The sequence below is a fragment of the Callorhinus ursinus genome, unplaced genomic scaffold, assembly GCF_003265705.2.
Source record: "Callorhinus ursinus isolate GAN/ISIS: 27379988/994484 unplaced genomic scaffold, GSC_fseal_2.0 scaffold8, whole genome shotgun sequence".
Classification (NCBI taxonomy): domain Eukaryota; kingdom Metazoa; phylum Chordata; class Mammalia; order Carnivora; family Otariidae; genus Callorhinus; species Callorhinus ursinus.
This window is the reverse complement of record NW_027397070.1, coordinates 60083631-60104166: the sequence shown is the minus strand read 5'-3', so window position 1 is coordinate 60104166 and position 20536 is coordinate 60083631. Positions and strand designations below refer to the sequence as shown.

General features: G+C 45.0%; 1 protein-coding gene across 2 annotated transcripts in view; it reads right to left on the bottom strand.

Annotated features, from left to right (window-relative positions):
* Nucleotides 1–519: 519 nt before the first annotated feature.
* The window catches only part of KCNK13 (potassium two pore domain channel subfamily K member 13), a 97503-nt gene continuing 77486 nt past the window's right edge, over nt 520–20536 (bottom strand). The window contains exons 2-3 of one of the 2 annotated variants that reach the window (XM_073894886.1): nt 2140–3028; nt 520–827 (exon numbers count right to left, since the gene is read on the bottom strand). In XM_073894886.1, the coding sequence (XP_073750987.1) occupies nt 785–827; nt 2140–3028 (932 nt within the window). In that variant the 3' untranslated portion in view covers nt 520–784. Of the gene's footprint in view, nt 828–1390; nt 3029–20536 lie in introns of those variants that run through there. The other variant, XM_025870458.2, reaches the window with a different exon arrangement.

Below are 20536 nucleotides of genomic sequence, written 5' to 3'. Positions count from 1 at the left end.
ACATCTCTCTGCTAAAATCATTCAGTATACTGACCTTCTAGGAAGATGATGCTCACTTATACTGATGCTCCTTGGCCCCCTGGCACACCCCCGAGGTCTAGGGACCTGGGTTGGAGAAGCAAGGACCTTTGGGCCAGTCCCTGTACCAGGAATGTGGAGCTCAAGACAGCTCCTAGGGCAGGGACCCAGCTCCTCTCCCTATCCCCATGATGCTTCGAGCAGGGTAGAGCCCGGGCGGGGTGGGGGGGCTTGGTTTGCGATCAGAGGTTTTTTTTTTTTTTTAAGACTTTATTTATTTCTTTATCAGAGAGAGGGAGAGAGAGAGCACAAGCAGGGGGAGCGGCAGGCAGAGGGAGAAGCGGGCTCCTGACTTGGGGCTCAATCCCAGAGATCATGACCTGAGCCAAAGGCAGACGCCTAACCGACTGAGTCACCCAGGCATCCCTCGATCAGAGGTTCTTAATGAGGGCTTTGCAGTAGCTCCAGAAGGCTTCCCTTTAAGAGTGATACAAGGTAAGACATGAAGATCTCTGACTTTGGAGCCACACAGCCCTTCGTTCAAAGCCCAGGGTTGCTGTTTATTGGACCCCTGCTCTTGAGTACTTTTGGCATTATAAAGAAAATATTTGGGTTTGCCAGCTGGAAGAAAAGGCAACTCAGCTGAAGAAGGAGCAGTGGAGGGAGGTTCCGAAGTCTGCAGCTGTGTGGAGCATGGGCGACAAGCCCGGACATCCCCGTCAGGACACCTGGCTTCCCCTTGCTGTTCGCTGTCAGCCTGAAGAGTTCAGACAAGGAGCAGTCCCTTCGTGCCTCTGTTTCCTCCTTGTCTAGAACACAAGACAGGTGCATGGGATGGTTCCCAAGGTCCTCCCAGCTCTGATGCTTTCTTCTCAATATCTCCGTTTCATTAGACATAGTTCTCTGCTTTCTTTTCTTTACAATGCCTGACCATCCTCATTGTTTCTAAAATAGCTGTGTGTACCATCCTTATCTTATAAAAACAACAGCTATCTCTTATTAGTGCTGCTCTCAAACCTCAAAATGTTCTCTCCTGAATATATGAAGAAGATCAACAGCCCTTGTTCCCAGCATGGATGTTTTACTGGCTTGGGAGGTTATGTAACTAGACTTGTTACAACCCCAGAAGGCAAAACCGAAACAAATGACACAGGAGAAGCCAAATTTTCTTATCTGGCCTAGAATGTTTCTCCAGCCAAGAATCCAAGACGATGCTCATATCCCTGAGAGTTAATTCCTTGTTTCCTTTTTCTCTAATTCTCTGTTTCCTTTTTCTCAATAAATGCCCATTTAATTAGGCCATCCCCCTGCCCCAGCCCCACTGTCCATAATGAGCACTCATGTAATCTTAGTTAATAAAGTGAGGATTTATTCAATTTTTAGTTCTAATAAATAGTCAGCCATTATCTCTGCAATGGGCCCTGAGCCCTGGTTAAAAAAAAAAAAAATGACATGGTCTCTGTGACCATTCAGAGGGAGGACGTTATGCTATATTCTTTTATTACAAAAGTGAGTCTCTCCACTACTTGGCAGCAGTTTCAAGGCCTGAAGCTGACTTTAGCTTCCTTACCACACGGAGGTCCCACAGACATCTTAGCCTGGCATTAGGATCTTAAAAATTAAAGAAAGGAGAAACAAAAAGCAGAGAAGCAGACACAGAGAGCAAAACAGGTGACTTCCCTCTCTGTGGCATTAGGGACACGTCTGTTCTGAAGGAAGCCCAGGGCCCAGATGTAGCGTGAAACATTCCCCCCGCTTGTTTGAAGGGGCTGGGACGGGCAGTGAATCTGGATTCACAGAATCAGGGCATCAGGCAGAACAAGAGGATCTTCGTTTGGGATTTTTATTTCCAAATGAAGAACAGAGCAGCAGAAAATGGAGGCCTACTCAAACCCTCGCTCCCTTAGGCGGTTAAAACCCTGGAGGAAGGTGGGTCAAGAAATAGCGCCAATGTCTTGGGCTGCTTTTGTGATTCATTCTTAGGACTGATTTAGACCTTAGAGGAGAAGAGCTTTCCTAAGGCTGGGCCTGCAGAGGGTGACGGGACAGCTCCAGAGTCAACCCAGGCCCTCGTGGTCCATCTCCCGGTCTCCACGCCCAGCGTACGCTTCTCGCTCCTACCTGTCCCCACTGGTCTCCGCCAGCCTGTTGTTCATGATCGCGAAGGCCCCCACCCCGCCTGAGAACTCATTGTCCCGGGACAGCACGATGGCCTGGGGTGGGCAGCCATTGGCCGTCTCCGACAGCTGCTTCTGGAGGATGGCCAGCGAGACCTTATTGGCGGCCAAGAAGTCCTTCATGGAGATCATCTCCCCCGAGAGCCGCCGCCCGTCCGTGTCGCTGTCTATCACCCCATCTGTGTCTATGGAGATGCTGCACTGGTTCTGGACATTGCCGGGCATGATCACGTTCCTCCGTGACCGCAGGAGTCTCCTCTGGCATAGTCGGCAGCACCCCCCCTCCATTTTCCTCAGGATCCAGTTCACGGACTGTTTGATGAGGATGGAGATGACATTGAACAAGGAGTAGATGCAGCAGACGCCCATGAGGATGAACATGAAGTTGGCGAAGCGGTAGAGACCTTGGCTGTCATACTGGGCATTCTGGCTGCTGACAAGGTCCCCGAAGCCAATGGTGCTGAAAGCCACAAAGCAGAAGTAGAGCGAGTCGAAGTAGCTCCACCCTTCGATGGAGGTGTACATGGCCGAGGCACAGCAGGAGATGAGCAAGGAGGCCACGCAGAGGATCAGCATCACGTAGTACACGGAGGGCTTCCAGCCGGCCAAGCTATCCACCTCGCACCTGCCTGGGTTCTTCAGGCTCTCCTGGGGCAGGGCCCCCCGTCTCTGGAGCTGCCGCTGGTGGCATGACTTCATGATGTAGGCAATGACGGTGATCAGGCGCTCCAGGAAGAGGTTGAAGAACAGGATGGTGCTTGCACACCCAATGAGGCCATAAAAGATCAGAAAGATTTTTCCTCCTACTGTTGCTGGAGTTGTCATCCCAAACCCTGCAGGAGACAAAAATCAGAGGAGAGAAGAGTGAGGGAATGCAGTCAGGGTCTTGGCTGTGATGGCTGGCAAAGGAGGCGAAGAAACAGTTTCATAAGAGCGCTCAGTCCTAGCCTTTCTAGGAACTAGGGGGAGAACTCTCACTTCCTTTTGAAGACATGAAGTGTTGTTCAGAGCTGCATTGCTGAAAGCTCATATGGTGCCCTTGTGCAAATCAGAAAAAGGCATGTCTTCCTCCAGGTGGATACAGGCAGCAAAAAAAAAAAAAATGGCTGGGTGATGAGGACGCGAGCTGGATTTCAGGCCTCCCCTCCGGACTTGGCTAGATGTCCTGTACAGTGCACAACCTGAACAACCATACGCAGCAGACACTGTTCAGACAGACAAAGGTTCATACAGAGAAAAGGCTTACACAGACTCATCAGAATTCATTTATTGTATAAATACTTATTCAGTGCCATTGCAGGAACTGAAGATTGAACTGTAAAAAAGCCAGAGCTGGTCCCTGCCCTCATGGAGCTCTAGCCTAGTGAGGTGATTACTACATTGTGTAAGGGTTGTGCTGGAGGAAGGACAGTGTCCTATGGGGATGGCCAAGAGGGGAACCCATCTCAGACTTGAGGTTCTGGGAAGACTAAGCAGGGATACTTGAAAGCTACAGAGGAGTTAGGCAGGCAAGGAGAGGTATGTGTGTGCGTGTGCGTTTGTGTGTGTGTATGTGTGTGTGTGTGTGTGTGTGTGTTGATAGTAGTGTTCCAGGCCGAGAAACAGCCAATGCCAGCATCTGTAGAAATGAGAAATTTGTTCAAGATGTTCTCATCTTTTAAACAAAATTCTTCAAACATATACCTTCTATTTAGGGAGTGAAAACTGAGGTGTTGATTTTTATAGTTTGATCAAATAGAAAACGTCTCTCTTGCCTTTATCTCTTACTGTTCACAATTTCTACCTTCTTGACATTTCTACCCATGCACACAGACATGTTGCTAAGAATACCAACTACAGGACAATAGGCATCACTAAGAACACCAAGGAAAAGAAAGGAGCAGTGATTCACTCAGTATTTTTCACTGAGGGGTGCCCGGGGTCAGCCCACCCCGAGTGACATGGAATCCTTCCAAGCAAATGATTCAGTAACCATGAGAATTCTGATCTATTTGAGGGGATGGGCATCAAAGTCTCTGAATACAAATACCATTCAAAAAATAAGTACTGAGCCTGCCTCCCTGGGTTCAGCTTTTCATTCAAACCAATTCTTCTTGTCTCCATTTTTTCTTATTATCAAGTTCAGGTTCCTAACTTGGGCCCCATCATTGGGATCTTGAGGGCTCCCCCTTATCCTCTTTCCTGATGACATCCTGCTTGTCCCCAAGGCAATACTTTTCTTTGTTGCCACAGTGGCGCATGGCTGCCTCCAGCACAGGCTGGGAAGTGGTCAGAGCAGACCTGGCCATGTGTGGGCTTCTGGGGTGATGGCCTCCTGCTCTCCTCGGGCAGAGAGCCAAGGGGCCACCCTTCCCAAACACCTAGCTACACATACTGTGTTACCATCTGGTTTTCCATTTCAATTTGATTTTCCTTCTGCAGCACACAAGGGTCTACATGAGTGTAGGCTGTTAATAGCCTATAACCAGGACACTGGAGGAAAATGGTGAATCTAGCTTTTTAGCGGGTTGGGACAGGATGATGATGTGGGAAGGAAGGATCGAGGGGCTGGAGATAGTTTCACTGGGAGTTACAGTTATGGACCCTAACGGTAGAGAGAAAAATAGACCCTCATCTCCTCCCTGGGAATTCCCTCGGCAACTCTTGGCACTGCAGGTTTCATTTATTAAATATCGTCGTTATGTAAGGAAATACTTTGTCTTGGGGCACATGGGGGCTCAGTCGGTTGAGCATCCGACTCTTGGTTTCAGCTCAGGTTGTGATTTCAGGGTCATGAGATCAAGCCCTGTGTCGGGCTTCATGCTCAGTGTGGAGTCTGCTTGAAATTCTCTCTCTCCCTCTCCCTTTGCTCCCACCGCACCCCACTCCCGCCTCTCTCAAATAAATAAAAAAAATCTTTTAAAAAAAGAGAAATACTTTGTCTTTGCTGTGGTTTCTCTTGTTAGTATCTTTCATTCTAATCCCCAAGCTCAAGTTGAAATGAGGTGGTTGTAAGAGTGTAGAATTTAGAAAAAACTTACTGAGTTTAATGACTGAGCTGAGAGCAATGTCTTTCTCTCCCTGGGCCAAAGAACGCTGAGGGGTAACCAAGGTGTTGAATAGATGTTGGGGTACCTCCTCTGGCTCAGTGAATGCCCAGAAGCAGTAAAGTTTGCAAATCTTTCTGCACTAAGAAATGAACAATGAAAGCTGGAGCCCCTGCCCCAAAGCTGTAAGGCCAAATGGGTCTTAGGGCTCTCTTCATCGGAGACAGAACTGAGGCAACAAGCAGAAAAAAAGGAAACATTTATCCAGGACCTTTTGTTGACCCAACAATATTCCAGAAACTGGATAAAGGCATTGAAAATGGGGACAGCTCAGAAATAACAAAGGAGGGGGGATGGGGGACGGGGAGGTTCTTGCCAACAATCAGAGGAGAACTTTCTCATGTAGCACAGGTTTTAAATGCGCAAACTTTTGCTTCTCCAAAATCTTCCTTTCTGATCCCAGAAGTGACTTAATCATTTTAGTCTTGGAGAACAGGGCCAGTTAGGAATAGCTCTCAGCTGAAGTTGCCAACAATAATTTGTTAAGCACCTGTGAAGTTCAAGGGCCTTCACTAAGCGTTTGGGCCACACAATGATTAGCTGGACAAGGTTCTTGACCTCAAGGAACCTCGCATCCAGGCTGGGACAAGTAAACCGCTGTCTACAAAACAAGGCATAGAGAGTCAAAGGCCAAAATAAAGGCACAATGGAGTTTTCCGGCTTCAGGGGCCCAAATGCCGCCTCACTTGAAATGAGTGATGTATAGGTGTGTGACCAAAGCCAGCTGACAAGCTCGGTCAACGGACCTTTCCAATGAATGACACGTCTAGTTGATGTGGGGACATGTCCCAGGGATTTAAAATTTCTAGATTCTATCTTGTTTATTTGGTTTTAAAACATTCAATTTGATTAAAAGAACAGAGAAACCATGAGTTTCAATTACCTACTGTATTGGATTGGGCACCGCCATTTTTTCAATCAGCAAAAATGACTGCAAATGGCATACGTGGTAGTGAGGGAAAGCACTGGGAGGCAGCGTCCTACGGTCTGCAGGGAGAGGTGTTTCCACAGCTTCTACTACTCAAAGCTTAAAAGTGTGGAAGCTCATAATACGGGCTTATTCATAGAAAGCCTTTCCTTTTTTTGAGCCCCATAATACTGAACATTAGGGATGCCTGGGATTGGGAATAAGAAGCCTCGGGGTCTCTCTTGGTGGAGGAAAAGAACACAAGCGTCACCAAAGATCTGCCCTCTGCCAGGTATCACTGGCTCCTCGCACTCTTGCTGGGGAGCTGGGTGTTTAGTATTAGTCCACTAGTCCCATTTGACAGATGAGAAAAAGAAGACTACAGAAGCTAAGTAACTTGCCTAGAAGTGTAAAGCCAGAATTAGAACCTAGATTTGTCTCCCAGGCCTGTACTCTTTCCACCTGACCACGCTAAGTGAGTGTCAGCCACTGTCAGGTATATGCAAGAGTAGAAGCCAGGGAGGGAAATTAACCAAGCATCTATAGTTCCATGCTTTACATAGACACCCAGACCAGAGTGGCTGCCCAATCTGGTACCCAAATCAGGGGATTGGCTTGCATCAGAGACTGAAACCCTACAATTTTCATTTACTAAAACACATGTTTCTGAATGTATGTGTGCCTCTCCCAACAAGTGATGTAATTAAGTCGGTTTTAAAAATGGGCTACACCCCATGCATTTTGGTCTCCGTGTACTTCATAGGCACACAAATGAAACTGATTGCCACAGGTGGTGCTTTTCAGTATATAATTTATTCCCTGTGCTTCAAGCCTGAGGTCATCTGATTTGGGTCCAACCCCTGAGTCTGGGAGCACATGGGCTAGCTGACTGAGGACCGAAGGTTCATGAGTTTGGTTTGGAGTCCCAGGACTCCAAGGAAGCTTGCCCAGCAGTCTGCTTCATTCTGGCTCCCTTGAACCATTTCAGATCTGTTTCAATGTGACCCCTAGGGCAGCTCCTGGGACCAAACCAGGCTCCCTGGTGTCCTTGAGGCCAGGAACGAAGAGGCCAGAGACTGCCAGGGTCCTAGTCAACCCCAATAGAGCTTTTCATTTAGACCATGAAGAGAGGAGAGCAGACCTGCAGTCTCCCAGCATTTTATGTATATTCTGTTGACCACCATTCTTTTAAAAAAAATTAATCAAGTTAAAACATTGAAAAGCTTTGCATGATGATATTTTCAAACATACACAGAGGTAAGAGAATGCTATAATAAACCCTCATTTCCTACTTTCAGCAATTGTCAACATTTTGCCAATCCTGGTTCTCCTAAGCCCACCCCACCTCCTTTATTTGCTGGAGCATTTTAAAGTAAATCCCAGACATCATGCCATTGCATCCATTAAGAAGGATGCACTGGGGCACCTGCGTGGCTCAGTCAGTCGAGTGTCTGACTCTTGATCTCAGCTCAGGTCTTGATCTCACAGTTGTGAGTTCAAGTCCCATGCTGGGGCTTGAAAAATAAATTTAAAAAATAAGGATGCATCTGTAACTGACAAGAACTTGGTTTTCCCAACATAACCACATTGTCACACCTAATAAAACTAACACTAATTTCTTAAAACCAAATAATGCCTTGGCCAATTTCAAATTTCTCAAAAATATCTTTCTACAGATCTGTATGACTCAGGACACTGGCAAGGTCCAAGCCATGTATCTTTTAAGTCTCTTTTATTCATTGAGAGCCTTCCCTCCCATTTTTTATGCCATTGATTTGTTGGGTCAATGTGTCCTGTAGACTTCAATCACAATTCTTTCTAGAAACACTTTTTTAAAAAGATTTTATTTATTTATTTGAGAGAGAGAGCGAGAGAGAGAGTGAGCACAAGTGGGTGGAGGGGCAGAGGAAGAGGGAGAAGCAGACTCCCCGCTGAGCAGAGAGCCCAAAGTGGGGCTCGATCCCAGGACCCCGGGATCATGACCAGACTGAGCGACCCAGGCGCCCCTAGAAACATTTTTTTTTAAAATATCTATTATAAGAGTGTGCTCAGATGCAGCAGAAAATCTCAAACGCTGTTTGGGGACATATAAATTGGCATAAACTGTCTAGAAAGTGATTTGGAAATGTCTCAGGCATCTTAAAAATACTTGTATCTTTTTCTCTCTTTTGTTTTGTTTTGTTTTTAGGAATATGTCCCCAAAAAGTTCAGAAATGTGACTCATTATGTACATTGATGTTCACCATGTCTTTGCTTTTAATAATGAAAATCCTCAGCAACTTAAATGTCAGATAATAGGGAAATGCCTAAATAAGGCAGTCATTAAATTTAAGCCATTAAAATTACATATTCGAAGAGTTTTTAATGACTAGAGAAAATGTAAAGTGGAAAAATGCAGAGCCAAAGTGTGTCTGCAGAATGACTCAAGCCTAGTGCATGGGGTATCCTTGTTAAATATTTGTTGGATGAAGGAATAAACTTTCTAAAATGCATTTGTGCAGATATATATATATATATATCTGCATATATCTTTCATATATATATCATATATATATCTATATCTATCTATATATCTATATATCGATATATATATGGTGGCAGTGAAGATTTTGCTTTTGGTTGCCAGTAATAGCAAATCATAAATAGAGGTGGCTTAACATGAAGGGGATATATTATCTCTTAGAACATGAAATCTGGAGGTAGGGTAGCCCCAGGGATTAATTGGGTGGCTAGTTGGGTGGCTTTCCAAAGGATCTATGAACCAAAACCATTTCACCTTTCTGGCTCTGGCCCTGTCAACAGGTTGGGCATTAACTGCTCACACACAAATGTCCAGAGCCAGAAAATGTTGTGTTCCTGCCTTGTGTATATCTTTCTAAGAGCAGAGAATCTTTCCGAGAAACTCCCTGGCAAAATTCCCATCATACATCACTAATTATTACAAGCCCCCTTCTCAAACCAATTATCTATAAGAGGAATGGATTTCCTCTTAGACTGGCCAGGGTTTACTGGAGTTCCTTGGGAAAGAGACGGACCCCAGGACTGACAAGGTCTGCCACAAACGTATATATACAGAGAAAAACAACATAAAGGGAAAGAAACAAAATTTTTAATCAGGTTATTTCTAGATGGTGATAATTTGGGTGATTTAATTTTTTGTAATGCTTTATATCTTTCATTACTTTTATTTATTTTTCTTTTTTTTCTTTCTTTCATTACTTTTAAGCTGAGAAAAATGCGTTAAAATATTCTGGAAGATTTCCCCAAATGGCAGACAAACACCTGCCCAAAACAATCATCCCTCTTGATTCATTCTTCTCAATACACTGAGAATCAGTTTGACTTGCATAAACTTTTCATCTTTTTGATTCGGGGATTTTAAGCCTCTTTGTGTGAGCTGAAACTACATAGGGGTTTGTGGGTGTTTTTAAACAAGACCTTCCAGTTTTAATTGGGATGGAAAGAGGGCAAAAACAGACCTCATGGTGGGGCACCTGGGTGGCTCAGTCAGTTAAGCCTCTGACTCTAGGTTTCGGCTCAGATCGGTGTACGGGGGTTCAGATCGGTGTACGGGGGTTGATCTCAGGATCCCTGCTCAGTGGGGAGTCTGCTTCTCTGCCTTGCTCCCTGCCCCTCCCCCCACTCACCCGTGCTCTCTGTCTCTAAAATAAATTAGTAAATCTTAAAAAAAAACCCCAAAAAACAAAAAAGAGACTTCATGGACTATTCTTATGGGGAAGGAAATAGGGCTCCAATGATGGAAGACTTGAGGGTCAGTCTTTACGTGGACTATGGAACCACAACTGTTGGAGCCTAGAGGAACTTCACGGCTTTCTAGGCCAAGCTTTCTGTGTTATAGGTGGGGAAACTGAGGCACTGAAAAGCCAGGTGATCTCGTGCGGTGGAGGCTTGGCTTGAGTCCAGGCTCCCATCCAGACTGCCTTCCCTTACTCTTGTTGCCTGTAGTAAATCGTTTTTCAAAGATGATTTTGAGCAAAATGCTCCCATCCCTGTAAAAGGTGAAGCCTATTTCCCTTCCCCTTGAATCTTGGATGACCTTGAGACTTGCCCTGACCAATCATATGTGGCGGAAGTCATGCTGCACTAGTTGTAGGCTTAGATGGTAAGGAGCCTAGCAGTTTTATCTTTCTCTGGACCCCTGAGTCACTGTATAAAAAGTGTGACCATTGAGCTGGAGAGAGAGTCCCAGCCCTCCCCAGCATTCCAGCCTCCTCAGATATTGGGCAAATCCATCTTGGGCATTCCAGCCCCAGTCAAGCCTGAGGTATACCAGGGGGTACCTTGTGGAGCCAGACAACCACTAGTTGAGCCCAGTAGATCCACAGAATTGTGAGAAACGTCCATGATTGTTGTCTAAGCCACTAATTTGGGGGCAGTTTGCTACATAGCAATGAATAAGGAAACATCTTCTCTCTGGGGCTTGCAATTTTTTCAACAGGCATCTTCTCCCCACCATTTCTGGGCTGCTCCAGCTCATCCCTTCATGCTTCATTGATAATTGGGTATAAGGGATTTTAAAGAATGTCAAGAGGAGGTCTGCAAGGCATTTGGAATTGAATGGAAATTCCACTTGTAAATCAAGCAAGTTGTTAAGCCTGTGTGATTTTAAGGAACAGACACCAGCTGAGGGCGCTGGGAGGGTGGGATGAAGAGGGAATTCTACGGTTAATACATATTTGGGTCATTTCCGGCTTGGGGCTATTATGAATAGCATTTCTACAAACACTCTGGTGCATGTCCTTTGGTGAACAAATATACACATTTCTCTTGGCTACCCACACTTAGGTGTGGAAGTGAGGATTCACATATTATATGTTCAGCAAAGTGGATGCCCTGATTTCCCCCACCCTCATCAAGGTTTGAGAGCCCCAGCTCCTTCATATTCTTGCCAATATTCATTTTAACCTTCTGGTGGGTACATAGTGGTCTTAATGAACATTTCCTTGATGCCTATTAAGTTGAGCATCTTTTCATATGTTTTGTGGTCAGGTGGGCAACCTCTTTAGCACGCCTATTCAATTACTTTACCCATTTCCTTTTTTGTTGTTGAATTCTAGGTGACACAGAAACAGTTCACCAAAGGACTAGGCCTTGGGTGGGTTCCCAATTTACTCAGTGAATTTACTGCCCATCTAAGCAAGGGCATTGGTTCACATGACCTGTTGGCCAACCTCATCTTGCACAACACTCATTTCTCCAATGGAGAATTATTTCTAACATTTCTTATGCTAGCCAGTATTCCCTACAGTGTAGACTTTGATAACAATATTTATAATGCTTAAGAGTGACCTCTTGAAAGTAGATTGCAGAGTAGACACTGTCATTGAAGGCTAACGTCCTCTAGGGTATAAGCTGAAGTTAATTTACACAAAAGTGCACTTCCCTGTTTATTTATTTATTTTAATTATAATTTTTTTATTGTTATGTTAGTCACCATACAGTACATCATTAGTTTTTGGTGTAGTGTTCCATGATTCATTGTTTGCATATAATGCTCCATGCTATACGTGCCCTCCTTAATACCCATCACCGTGCTCACCTCACACTTGAGTAACCCCCGTACACCGGTAAATCAAAGGCAAAGGTACAAGCTAATCACTCAAAATCCTTTTTTCAAGACCTTCTACAACTTTTAAAAGTCACTGCCCTCCCATCCCAAACACCATTTGTTGGGTTCCACAAGACAGAATTCTGCCAACAAACAGAATTTCGTTTTGGCTTGATGGGATTTCACACTGCACCATGTTTGTGTTTACCATAATCTCCCTTACAAAAACTAAAAAAAAAGGCAGTCCCTACTAATGATTAAAATCAGGCTAAGAATGTCTCTCCTTGGGCCTGGTTCTTTCTTCACAAACCACCACTGGAAAACTCCCAAGAACGATTGGTGAGATGTAAAACTAGCCTTGTCTGGTCTGTCTGGGGTTTCCTCTGTAGCCCAGCAATATGCCCTTGTGGCTCCCGAATGCCTAATAAATCAGGTCTGCACAGTACAGCTTCAGTGCTCGACTGGGGGCATGGCAGGCCCTTCAATTCCATCCAGGCATGGGCATCCAAGCCCCGAACCCTCCCTCACCTATCTGGAAATGAGCTGGCGGGGTAGGTGGCAAGATCAGGTAAGTGAACAGATATTTACCGGATGGTCAGATGGGTAAAACCTTGTCTTAGCAACTTAGGTAAAACGGGGAGAAGATTGGACCCTGTTACTTTAGAGAAAGAAAGTACTGCATGCTAGGAATTAAAACAAAAAACAAACCAACAACAACACTTCAGGGAGTGCCAGAGTGGTGATGGAGGTTTCCCTTAATAGAACTTTGGGGTAACGAGAAACTGGGACAAATCAGTCCCTTAGGATGCGTGTACAGGAAGTGTGGAGGGAGAGGTGTGAGCACGGCGGGAAGAGGTGGGCGGCCATCTGTACTTCACAGGCTGTGAAAAGCGTGGATGAAGCTTTATGAGCCTTCTCAAGAAAATGCTTGAAGACAAGGGTTTATGAGGGTCAAGTGTTCACCATCAAAATTTACTTCCTCTTGGATCATTTCTGGATGTTGAGGAGAAAACTGTTGGGGGCAAGTGTTGACGTGACAGTCCAATCAGGCAATATACTTATTAGGTTGCACGCACTGTGCCAAGAGCATAGGCAAGGTAGGGCAAGGGTGGGTGATTACAAGGCAGCTTCTGCCCTCCAGGAGCAGCAACCCTGGTCCAGGAGATAAAGTACTACAACAATACGTAAGAAAAAAACCTTCACTAGGCTGTTTACCAAGTCAAGTAAACTCTTTTTCTTTCTTTCTTTTTTTTTTTTTAAGATTTATTTACTTGACAGAGAGTGCACAAGAGCGCGAGTGGGGAAAGGGGCAGAGGGAGAGGGAGAGAGAGCATCTCAAACGGACTCCACGCTGAGCTTGGAGCCTGAGGAGGGGCTCCATCCCAAGACCCTGAGATCAGGGCTGCAGCCGAAATCAAGAGTCGGATGCCTAACGGACTGAATGACCCAGGCACCCCAAGTAAACTCCTTTTCTTTCTTGCTTTTTTTTTTTTTTTAAGATTTTATTTATTTGAGAGAAGAGAGAGGGAGCATAAGTGGGAGGACAGGCAGAGGGAGAGGGAGAAGCAGACTCCCTGCTGAGCAGGGAGCCTAACACGGGGCTGGGTCCCAGGACCCTGGGATCATGATCCCAGCTGAAGGCAGACGACCAACCAGCCGAGCCACCCAGGCGCCCTGTAAACTCCTTTTCTGAGTCACCTGCAAACAACATAAGAGAGAGATGGAAAACTTCTGCCAAGCTTCGGGGAAAATGGACGGTCTGATCACACCTTTATTTACAGAGAGGTGAGTGAATAAGGTAGAAGCAAACCATGGTCACTTAGGACAAAAGTCTTGAACTTCAGTACACATGAATATTCCCGAAGGAGCTTGTTAAAAACTACAGATTTTCAGGCCTCGCCCTCAGAGATTCTGATTCAGGAGGTTGAATAGAACCAGACAACTGGCATTTTAAATTAGTTCCCATAGTGATTCTGGTACAAGGACCACAGGGACCACTCAGGGAGATACCACTAGCTGGGGTCAGGGCACAGGGGCAGGAGGATCAGAAAGAAAGGTCATGTCTGCTTGGGTAAGATTCCGAAGTAGGTTCCCACCAAAACCAGTGAAGGGTGTGATACTTCTGGGATCCTAGAGGCAAAGGCAACCTTAATTTCTTTGGTGTAACAATATATGATGCAGAAAACATTCAGATGGTACATTATATCTGAATGAGCTGTCTTCAGAAGTTCTGGAATAGCTGTGGGGCCAGGACAGCAGCAGACATGAGGACAGCCACTCCCCTTCCTTTGCATTGGTAGGACTTCCAAAGTAGTCGAGGACTTCCTACTTCCTCCATTACCTACGGCAACAAAGACAATGAAGAGAAGGAAGTGGTACTTCCTTCCTAGCCAATCCATTTTCTGGGATGGAACCAGGTGGGTGCTGTTCTTGGTTTATTTTTGTAAAATGAGGTTTGGGATTGTTTGGGTTGCGGGGAGGAGGGAGATGCAGGAGCACAACTGAGGGCTGAGGTGGGCACTGGTTCTAAATCAGCTTTCTGCATGGGCATTTGCTCAGCACCCGCCGCCATGGTAGCCCCCCCTTGGTAAAGAAATAGACCCAGATTCCGTGTTCTAGGCAGTGCTTCTTGACTATAGTACCTGAATCAATGGTTCCAGAACTACCCAAGGAGCTTGTTAGATATGGACCCCTGAGCCTTCCCTACTGGATCAGCATCTCTGGGGCTGAGCCCAGTTCCCAGCCTGGATATTAATGATTACCCTAGAGCTGGAGAATCATTGTTCTAGAGTTTTCCATTCAAGACAGGAGTGCTCAGTGATGTAAGAGACCAAAGGAGGGTTGGCAATAACTTCCTACTTTTAGGAATTTGGTAACTGCACTCATTATTTGCAGTTATGCAGTTCATAGCTTCACCATCTGGTGGTGAGAAAAGCAATGGAAATACTGATTTTGGGAATTTCCTCCTTCGTTCTATAACCTACGGGTTCAGGAGTTCTCTGGGTCCTTAAGCACAAGGCCATTTGACTGTTTATTCCAGCTTCTGGAGCTGGCACATCAGTCACATAAGAGGATGAAGATGATGGTGGTGGTTTAGATGGATGGAGCATTCATTCTGAGCCAGACGCTATGCTTAGTGCTATACACAAACTCACTTCTTCAATCCTCATACCAGCCTTGCAAAGTGGGAATATTATGTCCCCCCTCTCGTACATGAGAACCTGAAGCACACAGAAATGACAAAACGTGCTCGGAGTCACGGAGCTAGCTAGTTAGAGGCCTGGGTTCTTGTCCAGACTCTTAATAACCTAAGTGTGTGATGGTCACAACTTATTCAGTTGTCCCTTTGGTAGAACGAGGATAGGGCAGCCCAGATGAATTCTAGGGACAGTCAGATTCCAGTATTCTATGACTCGGGTGTGCGGGGCGTGAATCCCATCATCCCAGCACTCTGGGGAGAGCTCACCTTGTGTATCCGAGGCTCTCCTTCTACGGGCCAGGCAGATGACACGATAGGACACATGAAAAACATTTCTATCTGTAACATTTCTCAATTGCGAACACATCACAGGCTGATTCAAAGCATCTCGCAAAGCAGTCCGATGGCTGAAGGGAAATGGCATTTTGACTGTATGCGGTGCTATTGTTCTGTGATGGTTACTGCTGTGGATGCAGAAGCTCAGAGTTCTTACAGTTCCGGATATCTTTGGAATTTGCTATTTTTCAGGTCATCATTCCTCTCTCATTTTTTAACAGTAAAGCATCTTTGACAAAAGACGGTATCGTAGGTAGTAAAGATTAAACTATTTTTCAGGTAATTTCTGAAGTGGGGGAAATTTCTAGACTCCTGAGCAATAAGTCACTTACAGGTCAAAAATGAATTACTGCTCTCCTGCCCATAAAAGCTGAAAACCGGGCTGTGAGACATAAGGATTCTTTAAATCATTTGCATTATTACGAGTCACAGTAATTTCCGTGCTCAGAAGGTGACAGAAATTAGCCTCCCAGGAATCAGAAGAATGTCAGCGCCTGCAGAGGAATTTGACGAATTTTGTTTCCCTGGGAGAGAACATTGAGTCATGGGGGGGTTTTAGCTCAGGGTTCGATGCTTTCTCCAGCCCTTTTCCTCCTCGCCAACACGGAGCTAGTATGACGGCTGGAATCGATGTTGTCATTAGTTCTGACTTTGCCCTCATTTGAGAGGTGGGGGGGGAATCATTTGATTTACTTCTCTCGGGGAGGCGTCCCCGTTCCAATGGTTCATAACTTGTAAGGTAGGAAACTGCTCCTTCAAAGCAAGCACCTGTAGTTAGGTTCTCTCTCGAACAAAACTGCCCTGCCCCAGGGGCGCCTGGGTGGCTCAGTCGTTAAGCGTCTGCCTTCGGCTCGGGGCATGATCCCAGGGTCCTGGGATCGAGCCCCGCATCGGGCTCCCTGCTTGGCAGGAAGTCTCCCTCTCCCACTCCCCCTGCTTGTGTTCCCTCTCTCGCTGTGTCTCTCTCTGTCAAATAAATAAATAAAATCTTTAAAAAAACAAAACAAAACAAAACCCCCAAAAAAACTGCCCTGCCCCAGACTCTGAAGAAATGGTTCCGTTAAATAGAATGTCACTACAAGGCAGAGCACATAACTGATCACAGGTGCCTTTTCTTCAACACGAATGAGAAGGTCTGGCTCCGGGACCTGTTGAGGAGTTGCAAAAAAAATCTTCATTTTGATGGGCATCCGGGTGAAGCACAAGTCAATCGGAGTGACTTTTCGAATTTCTTGCTGCAGATGAGAGGGATGTCAGGCTCCTGTGGATGAGGGGCAGATGGTGTTCACAACGGACAAAGCTCCCCTCTTCTGCTTGACCCGGGAGGCTCCCAGGCCACCTTCCCAACACCCTCTCTCTGCCTCCCAGCAGCTTTGTGGCCCCCTGGTGGGATCCTAGTGTTTCCAGAAATCCAGATTGAAAGCCAAAGACCTTGAGAATCTTGGTGGCTCTCTAATTTGTTATGGTTTTACTAAGATGTATGAAGCAACAAGAATGAAGCATGGCCTGGGCATAGGAAATCATACATGACTTAAGAAACAAATGTGTTCTTTGTAATAGAATACATACTCTCCCCAGTCTATAATTCTTCATGAAATTATAAACTCATGAAATTTCCCATGTGTTATGAACTGACTGTTCAGGAACTCGCCAGTTCATATGTCGAAACCCTATTCCCCAGCGCAGTGTATTAGGTGGTGGGGCTTTGGGGAGGTAAACAGGATTAGAAGTCAGCAGTCTGAAAACCGGAAGGGGGCTCCAGAGCCCGGCCTGATCTCAGACTTCCCACCTCCAAAACCGTGCAAAATAAATTTCTACTGATTATTAGTCACCCAGCCTATGGTACTTGTTACAGCAGCCTAAGACAGTATGTTACTATTGAACCATTATGCACTTTGCATTACCTAGAATCTCCTAGAAACATCTAGCAAACATCCTCATATTTGCTATGAACATCCGCTCTAGCCCTAGGGAACCAAAGCTTCCTACAGAAAATGAAGTTTTTCTTTCCTTTTCTCCCTTCTTTCATTCTCTTCTGGCCTCCTTCCTCCCTTCCTTTCTTCCATCTCTTTAAAACTCTTTGGAGACATATGACTCACACCTCATTCTTTTTAGAGGCACCTTCTTGGCTGTATCTAAATGAATCACTGTTCTGTAACAAACTATTTTTTGAGGGGGCTCTATTGAGGCCTTTTCTTAAAAACATTTAATTTTGATATTATTAGTTCCAAAAAGCAGTTATAACTTTCTTTTGCCAAAAGCTGGTAGAGAACGCATTTCAGAAAGCATTGCGGTGCTGGCGGCACAAATAGAATTGGTATAATAATTTAACTGCCAGAGGAAATGTTTGAAAATGGTATTTTAGCTAGTCATGGGGAGAGAGAGGGCTGATTCATTAGGATTTATTTTTCCATTGAGGGAACACACACCGAAGACAGACATCACCCATGAACTCAGGCTGTCAGCCCAAACACGACGGTCTTCTTGTAAGTTAAGAAATGGAAGTGTGAAGAGTCAGTCAGCAAGTCTGAGTTGCCCAGTGTAAACCGGAATTCGGGTTCACCCTGAATCTGCTGGGCTTCTTGTCAACCGCACTGTTAATGCCGAGCGGTACCAGAGCTGGTGGCAAAAACATAAGGCTGGAAAAGGACCACGTCATCGTTGTCCCCGGGGGATGGCAAGAGAAATGAGCAGGGCACATTCAGACAGAAGGCACTGAAGAGAACAGTTTAAAGCCTGAACTTTATCTCAGGGACTCTCCTATCTGGGTGTACGCGCGGTGGAGGCTTTTGGGAGGTAATGCCAAAGGATTTTCTTCTGATGACATCATTTCTAGTTTAGGCAAAACGGGCTCTACAAGAAACGTTGACCTAATTTGTCCCTTTGCCCTTAAAATTTTTTTTTCCCCCTCCACCTTTCCGCTTCTCTACAACAAGCATCTGAAGGGTTCCTGCTCCTTGACAGGTCGTCTGTGTTCTTCATCTCTGCTTCTTGAACAAACTTTTTACTGAGCGTGTTGACCATGCGCCAGACACTCAGCTACTTGTTATCTGTAAGTAAGACATCAGCTCCCAGTTTCCTGCAACTATGTTTCTTCCAGAAGTTATGCTTTCTTTCTTCGCCATCTTCTGCTTTGTTGCCATTTTTCACATGTTTATTGGCCTTTTATATTTCTTCGTTTGTAAATTCCTATCCACGCTTAGTCTGTTTTCCTATTAGGATATTTGTTCTTTTTCCTATTGATTCCTAAGAGCTCTTCATATATCTTTAGAAAATTAACTTGCCACCTTTTATATATGTTGAAATATTTTTCCCAATGTATGTCTGCCTTTTATTTTTACATAAATGTTTTGTCCCTTTGCCGAAGTTTAATTTTTATGTAGGAAAAGCCCTCAGTTTCCATTTTCTTTTGTGGCTTTTGTCTTTGGGAGTCGTGGATGGAAAAGTCCTCCAGGAATATACTAGTATTCACTTATGGTTCTAATTTTTAAAAGCAATTTAGTAATTAATTCCTCTCCAAGTGCCGGTATCTAAAATTTTTAAAATAGTTTTTCTCAGCACCATTTTTAATGAAAATTTTTATTGAGATAATTGCAGATTTATAAGCAATTATAAGAAATAATACAGAGATAGTCTGCTTATACTTTCTCCAGGTTTTCCCCAAGGCTAATGTTTTGTAAAACTACAGTGTAATATCACAAGCAGGACACTGACATTGATTCAATCCACTGATCTTTCCCCTCCCCCATTCACTTGCGTGTGTGTGTGTGTGTGTGTGTGTGTGTGTGTTCTTTTTTTTTTTAAGATTTATTTATTTATTTGTCGGGGTGTGGGGGAGAGCGAGAGCACAAGCAGGGGGAGCGGCAGAGGGAGAGGGAGAAGCAGGTTCCCCGCTGAGCAGGGAACCCGATTCAGGACTTGATCCCAGGGCCCTGGGATCATGACCTGAGCCGAAGGCAGACGCTTAACCGACTGAGCCACCCAGCATCCCGTGTGTGTTCAATTCTATAAAATTTTGTCCTGTGTGTAGGCTGTTCAGCACCATTTTTAAATAGTCTATTCTTTCTGTACTCTCTTGATATGCCACTTTTACCCAAGACAAATTTTATTAATTTTATTTTATGTTAGTCACCATCATTAGTTTTGGATGTAGTGATCCATGATTCATTGTTTGCATATAACACCCAGTGCCCCATGCAGTACGTGCCCCCGTTAATACCCATCACCAGGCTAACCCATCCCTCCACCCCCCTCCCCTCTAGAACCCTCAGTTTGTTTCTCAGAGTCCATAGTCTCTCATGGTTCGCCAAGACAAATTCCTTACACTTGGTTCTGGATTCTGTATTACGTCCCATCAGTCTGTCCGTCCGTGCTGGGAGTGGTACCAAAAATCTCAACAGTTCTCTTTGAATATCCGTGATCACTCGTCTTCCTTCTCCCCTCTTGTCTTCCCGCTCCTTTCTCCTTTTTCTTTTCAAAACTGCCCCGCTTATTTTTATGCTCCAATTTTCCTGATGAGCTTTAGAGTCATTTGGTTAAGTTCCAGAAAAGATTTTTGGATTCTGATTGGAGTCGCCTTATATTTAGAGACTCATTTGTGGAGAAATGACATCCTTACCAAATTGAGTTTTTTTCACCAGGAACACAGTGTATCTCTCTCTGTTTATAGAAATCTTTTTTAAAAAATGAGCCTTAGTAGAATTTTGTCCTTGCTTCATATGAATCCTGTCCAGATCTTGTCACACTGATTCCTGCTTCATAGCTCTGTCCATGCTATGAATGAGCCTTTCCCTCTACCACATATATTTTTCTTCCCAAAGATTTTATTTATTTATTTATTTGAGAGCGCGCACAAGCCGGGGGAGGGGCAGAGGGAGAGGGAGGAGCAGACTCACCACTGAGCAGGGAGCCCGATATGGGACTCTGTGGAACTCTGTGGAACTCGATCCCAGGACCCTGGGATCATGACCTGAGCTGAAGTTAGAGGCTTAACCAAGTGAGCCACCCAGATGCCCTGGTTGTGTGTTTTCTTACTGATTTTTAAATTATGATAAAACATATATAACATAAAATTTGCCATCTTAACCATTTTAAAGCATATAACTCGGTAGTATTAAATCCACTTGCAGTGTTGTACAACCATCACCATGACCTATTTCCAGGACTTTGGCATCATCCCAAAGAGAAACTCTGTACCCATGGAGCAGTAACACCCTGGTCTCCCTTTCTCCCAAGCCCCTGGCC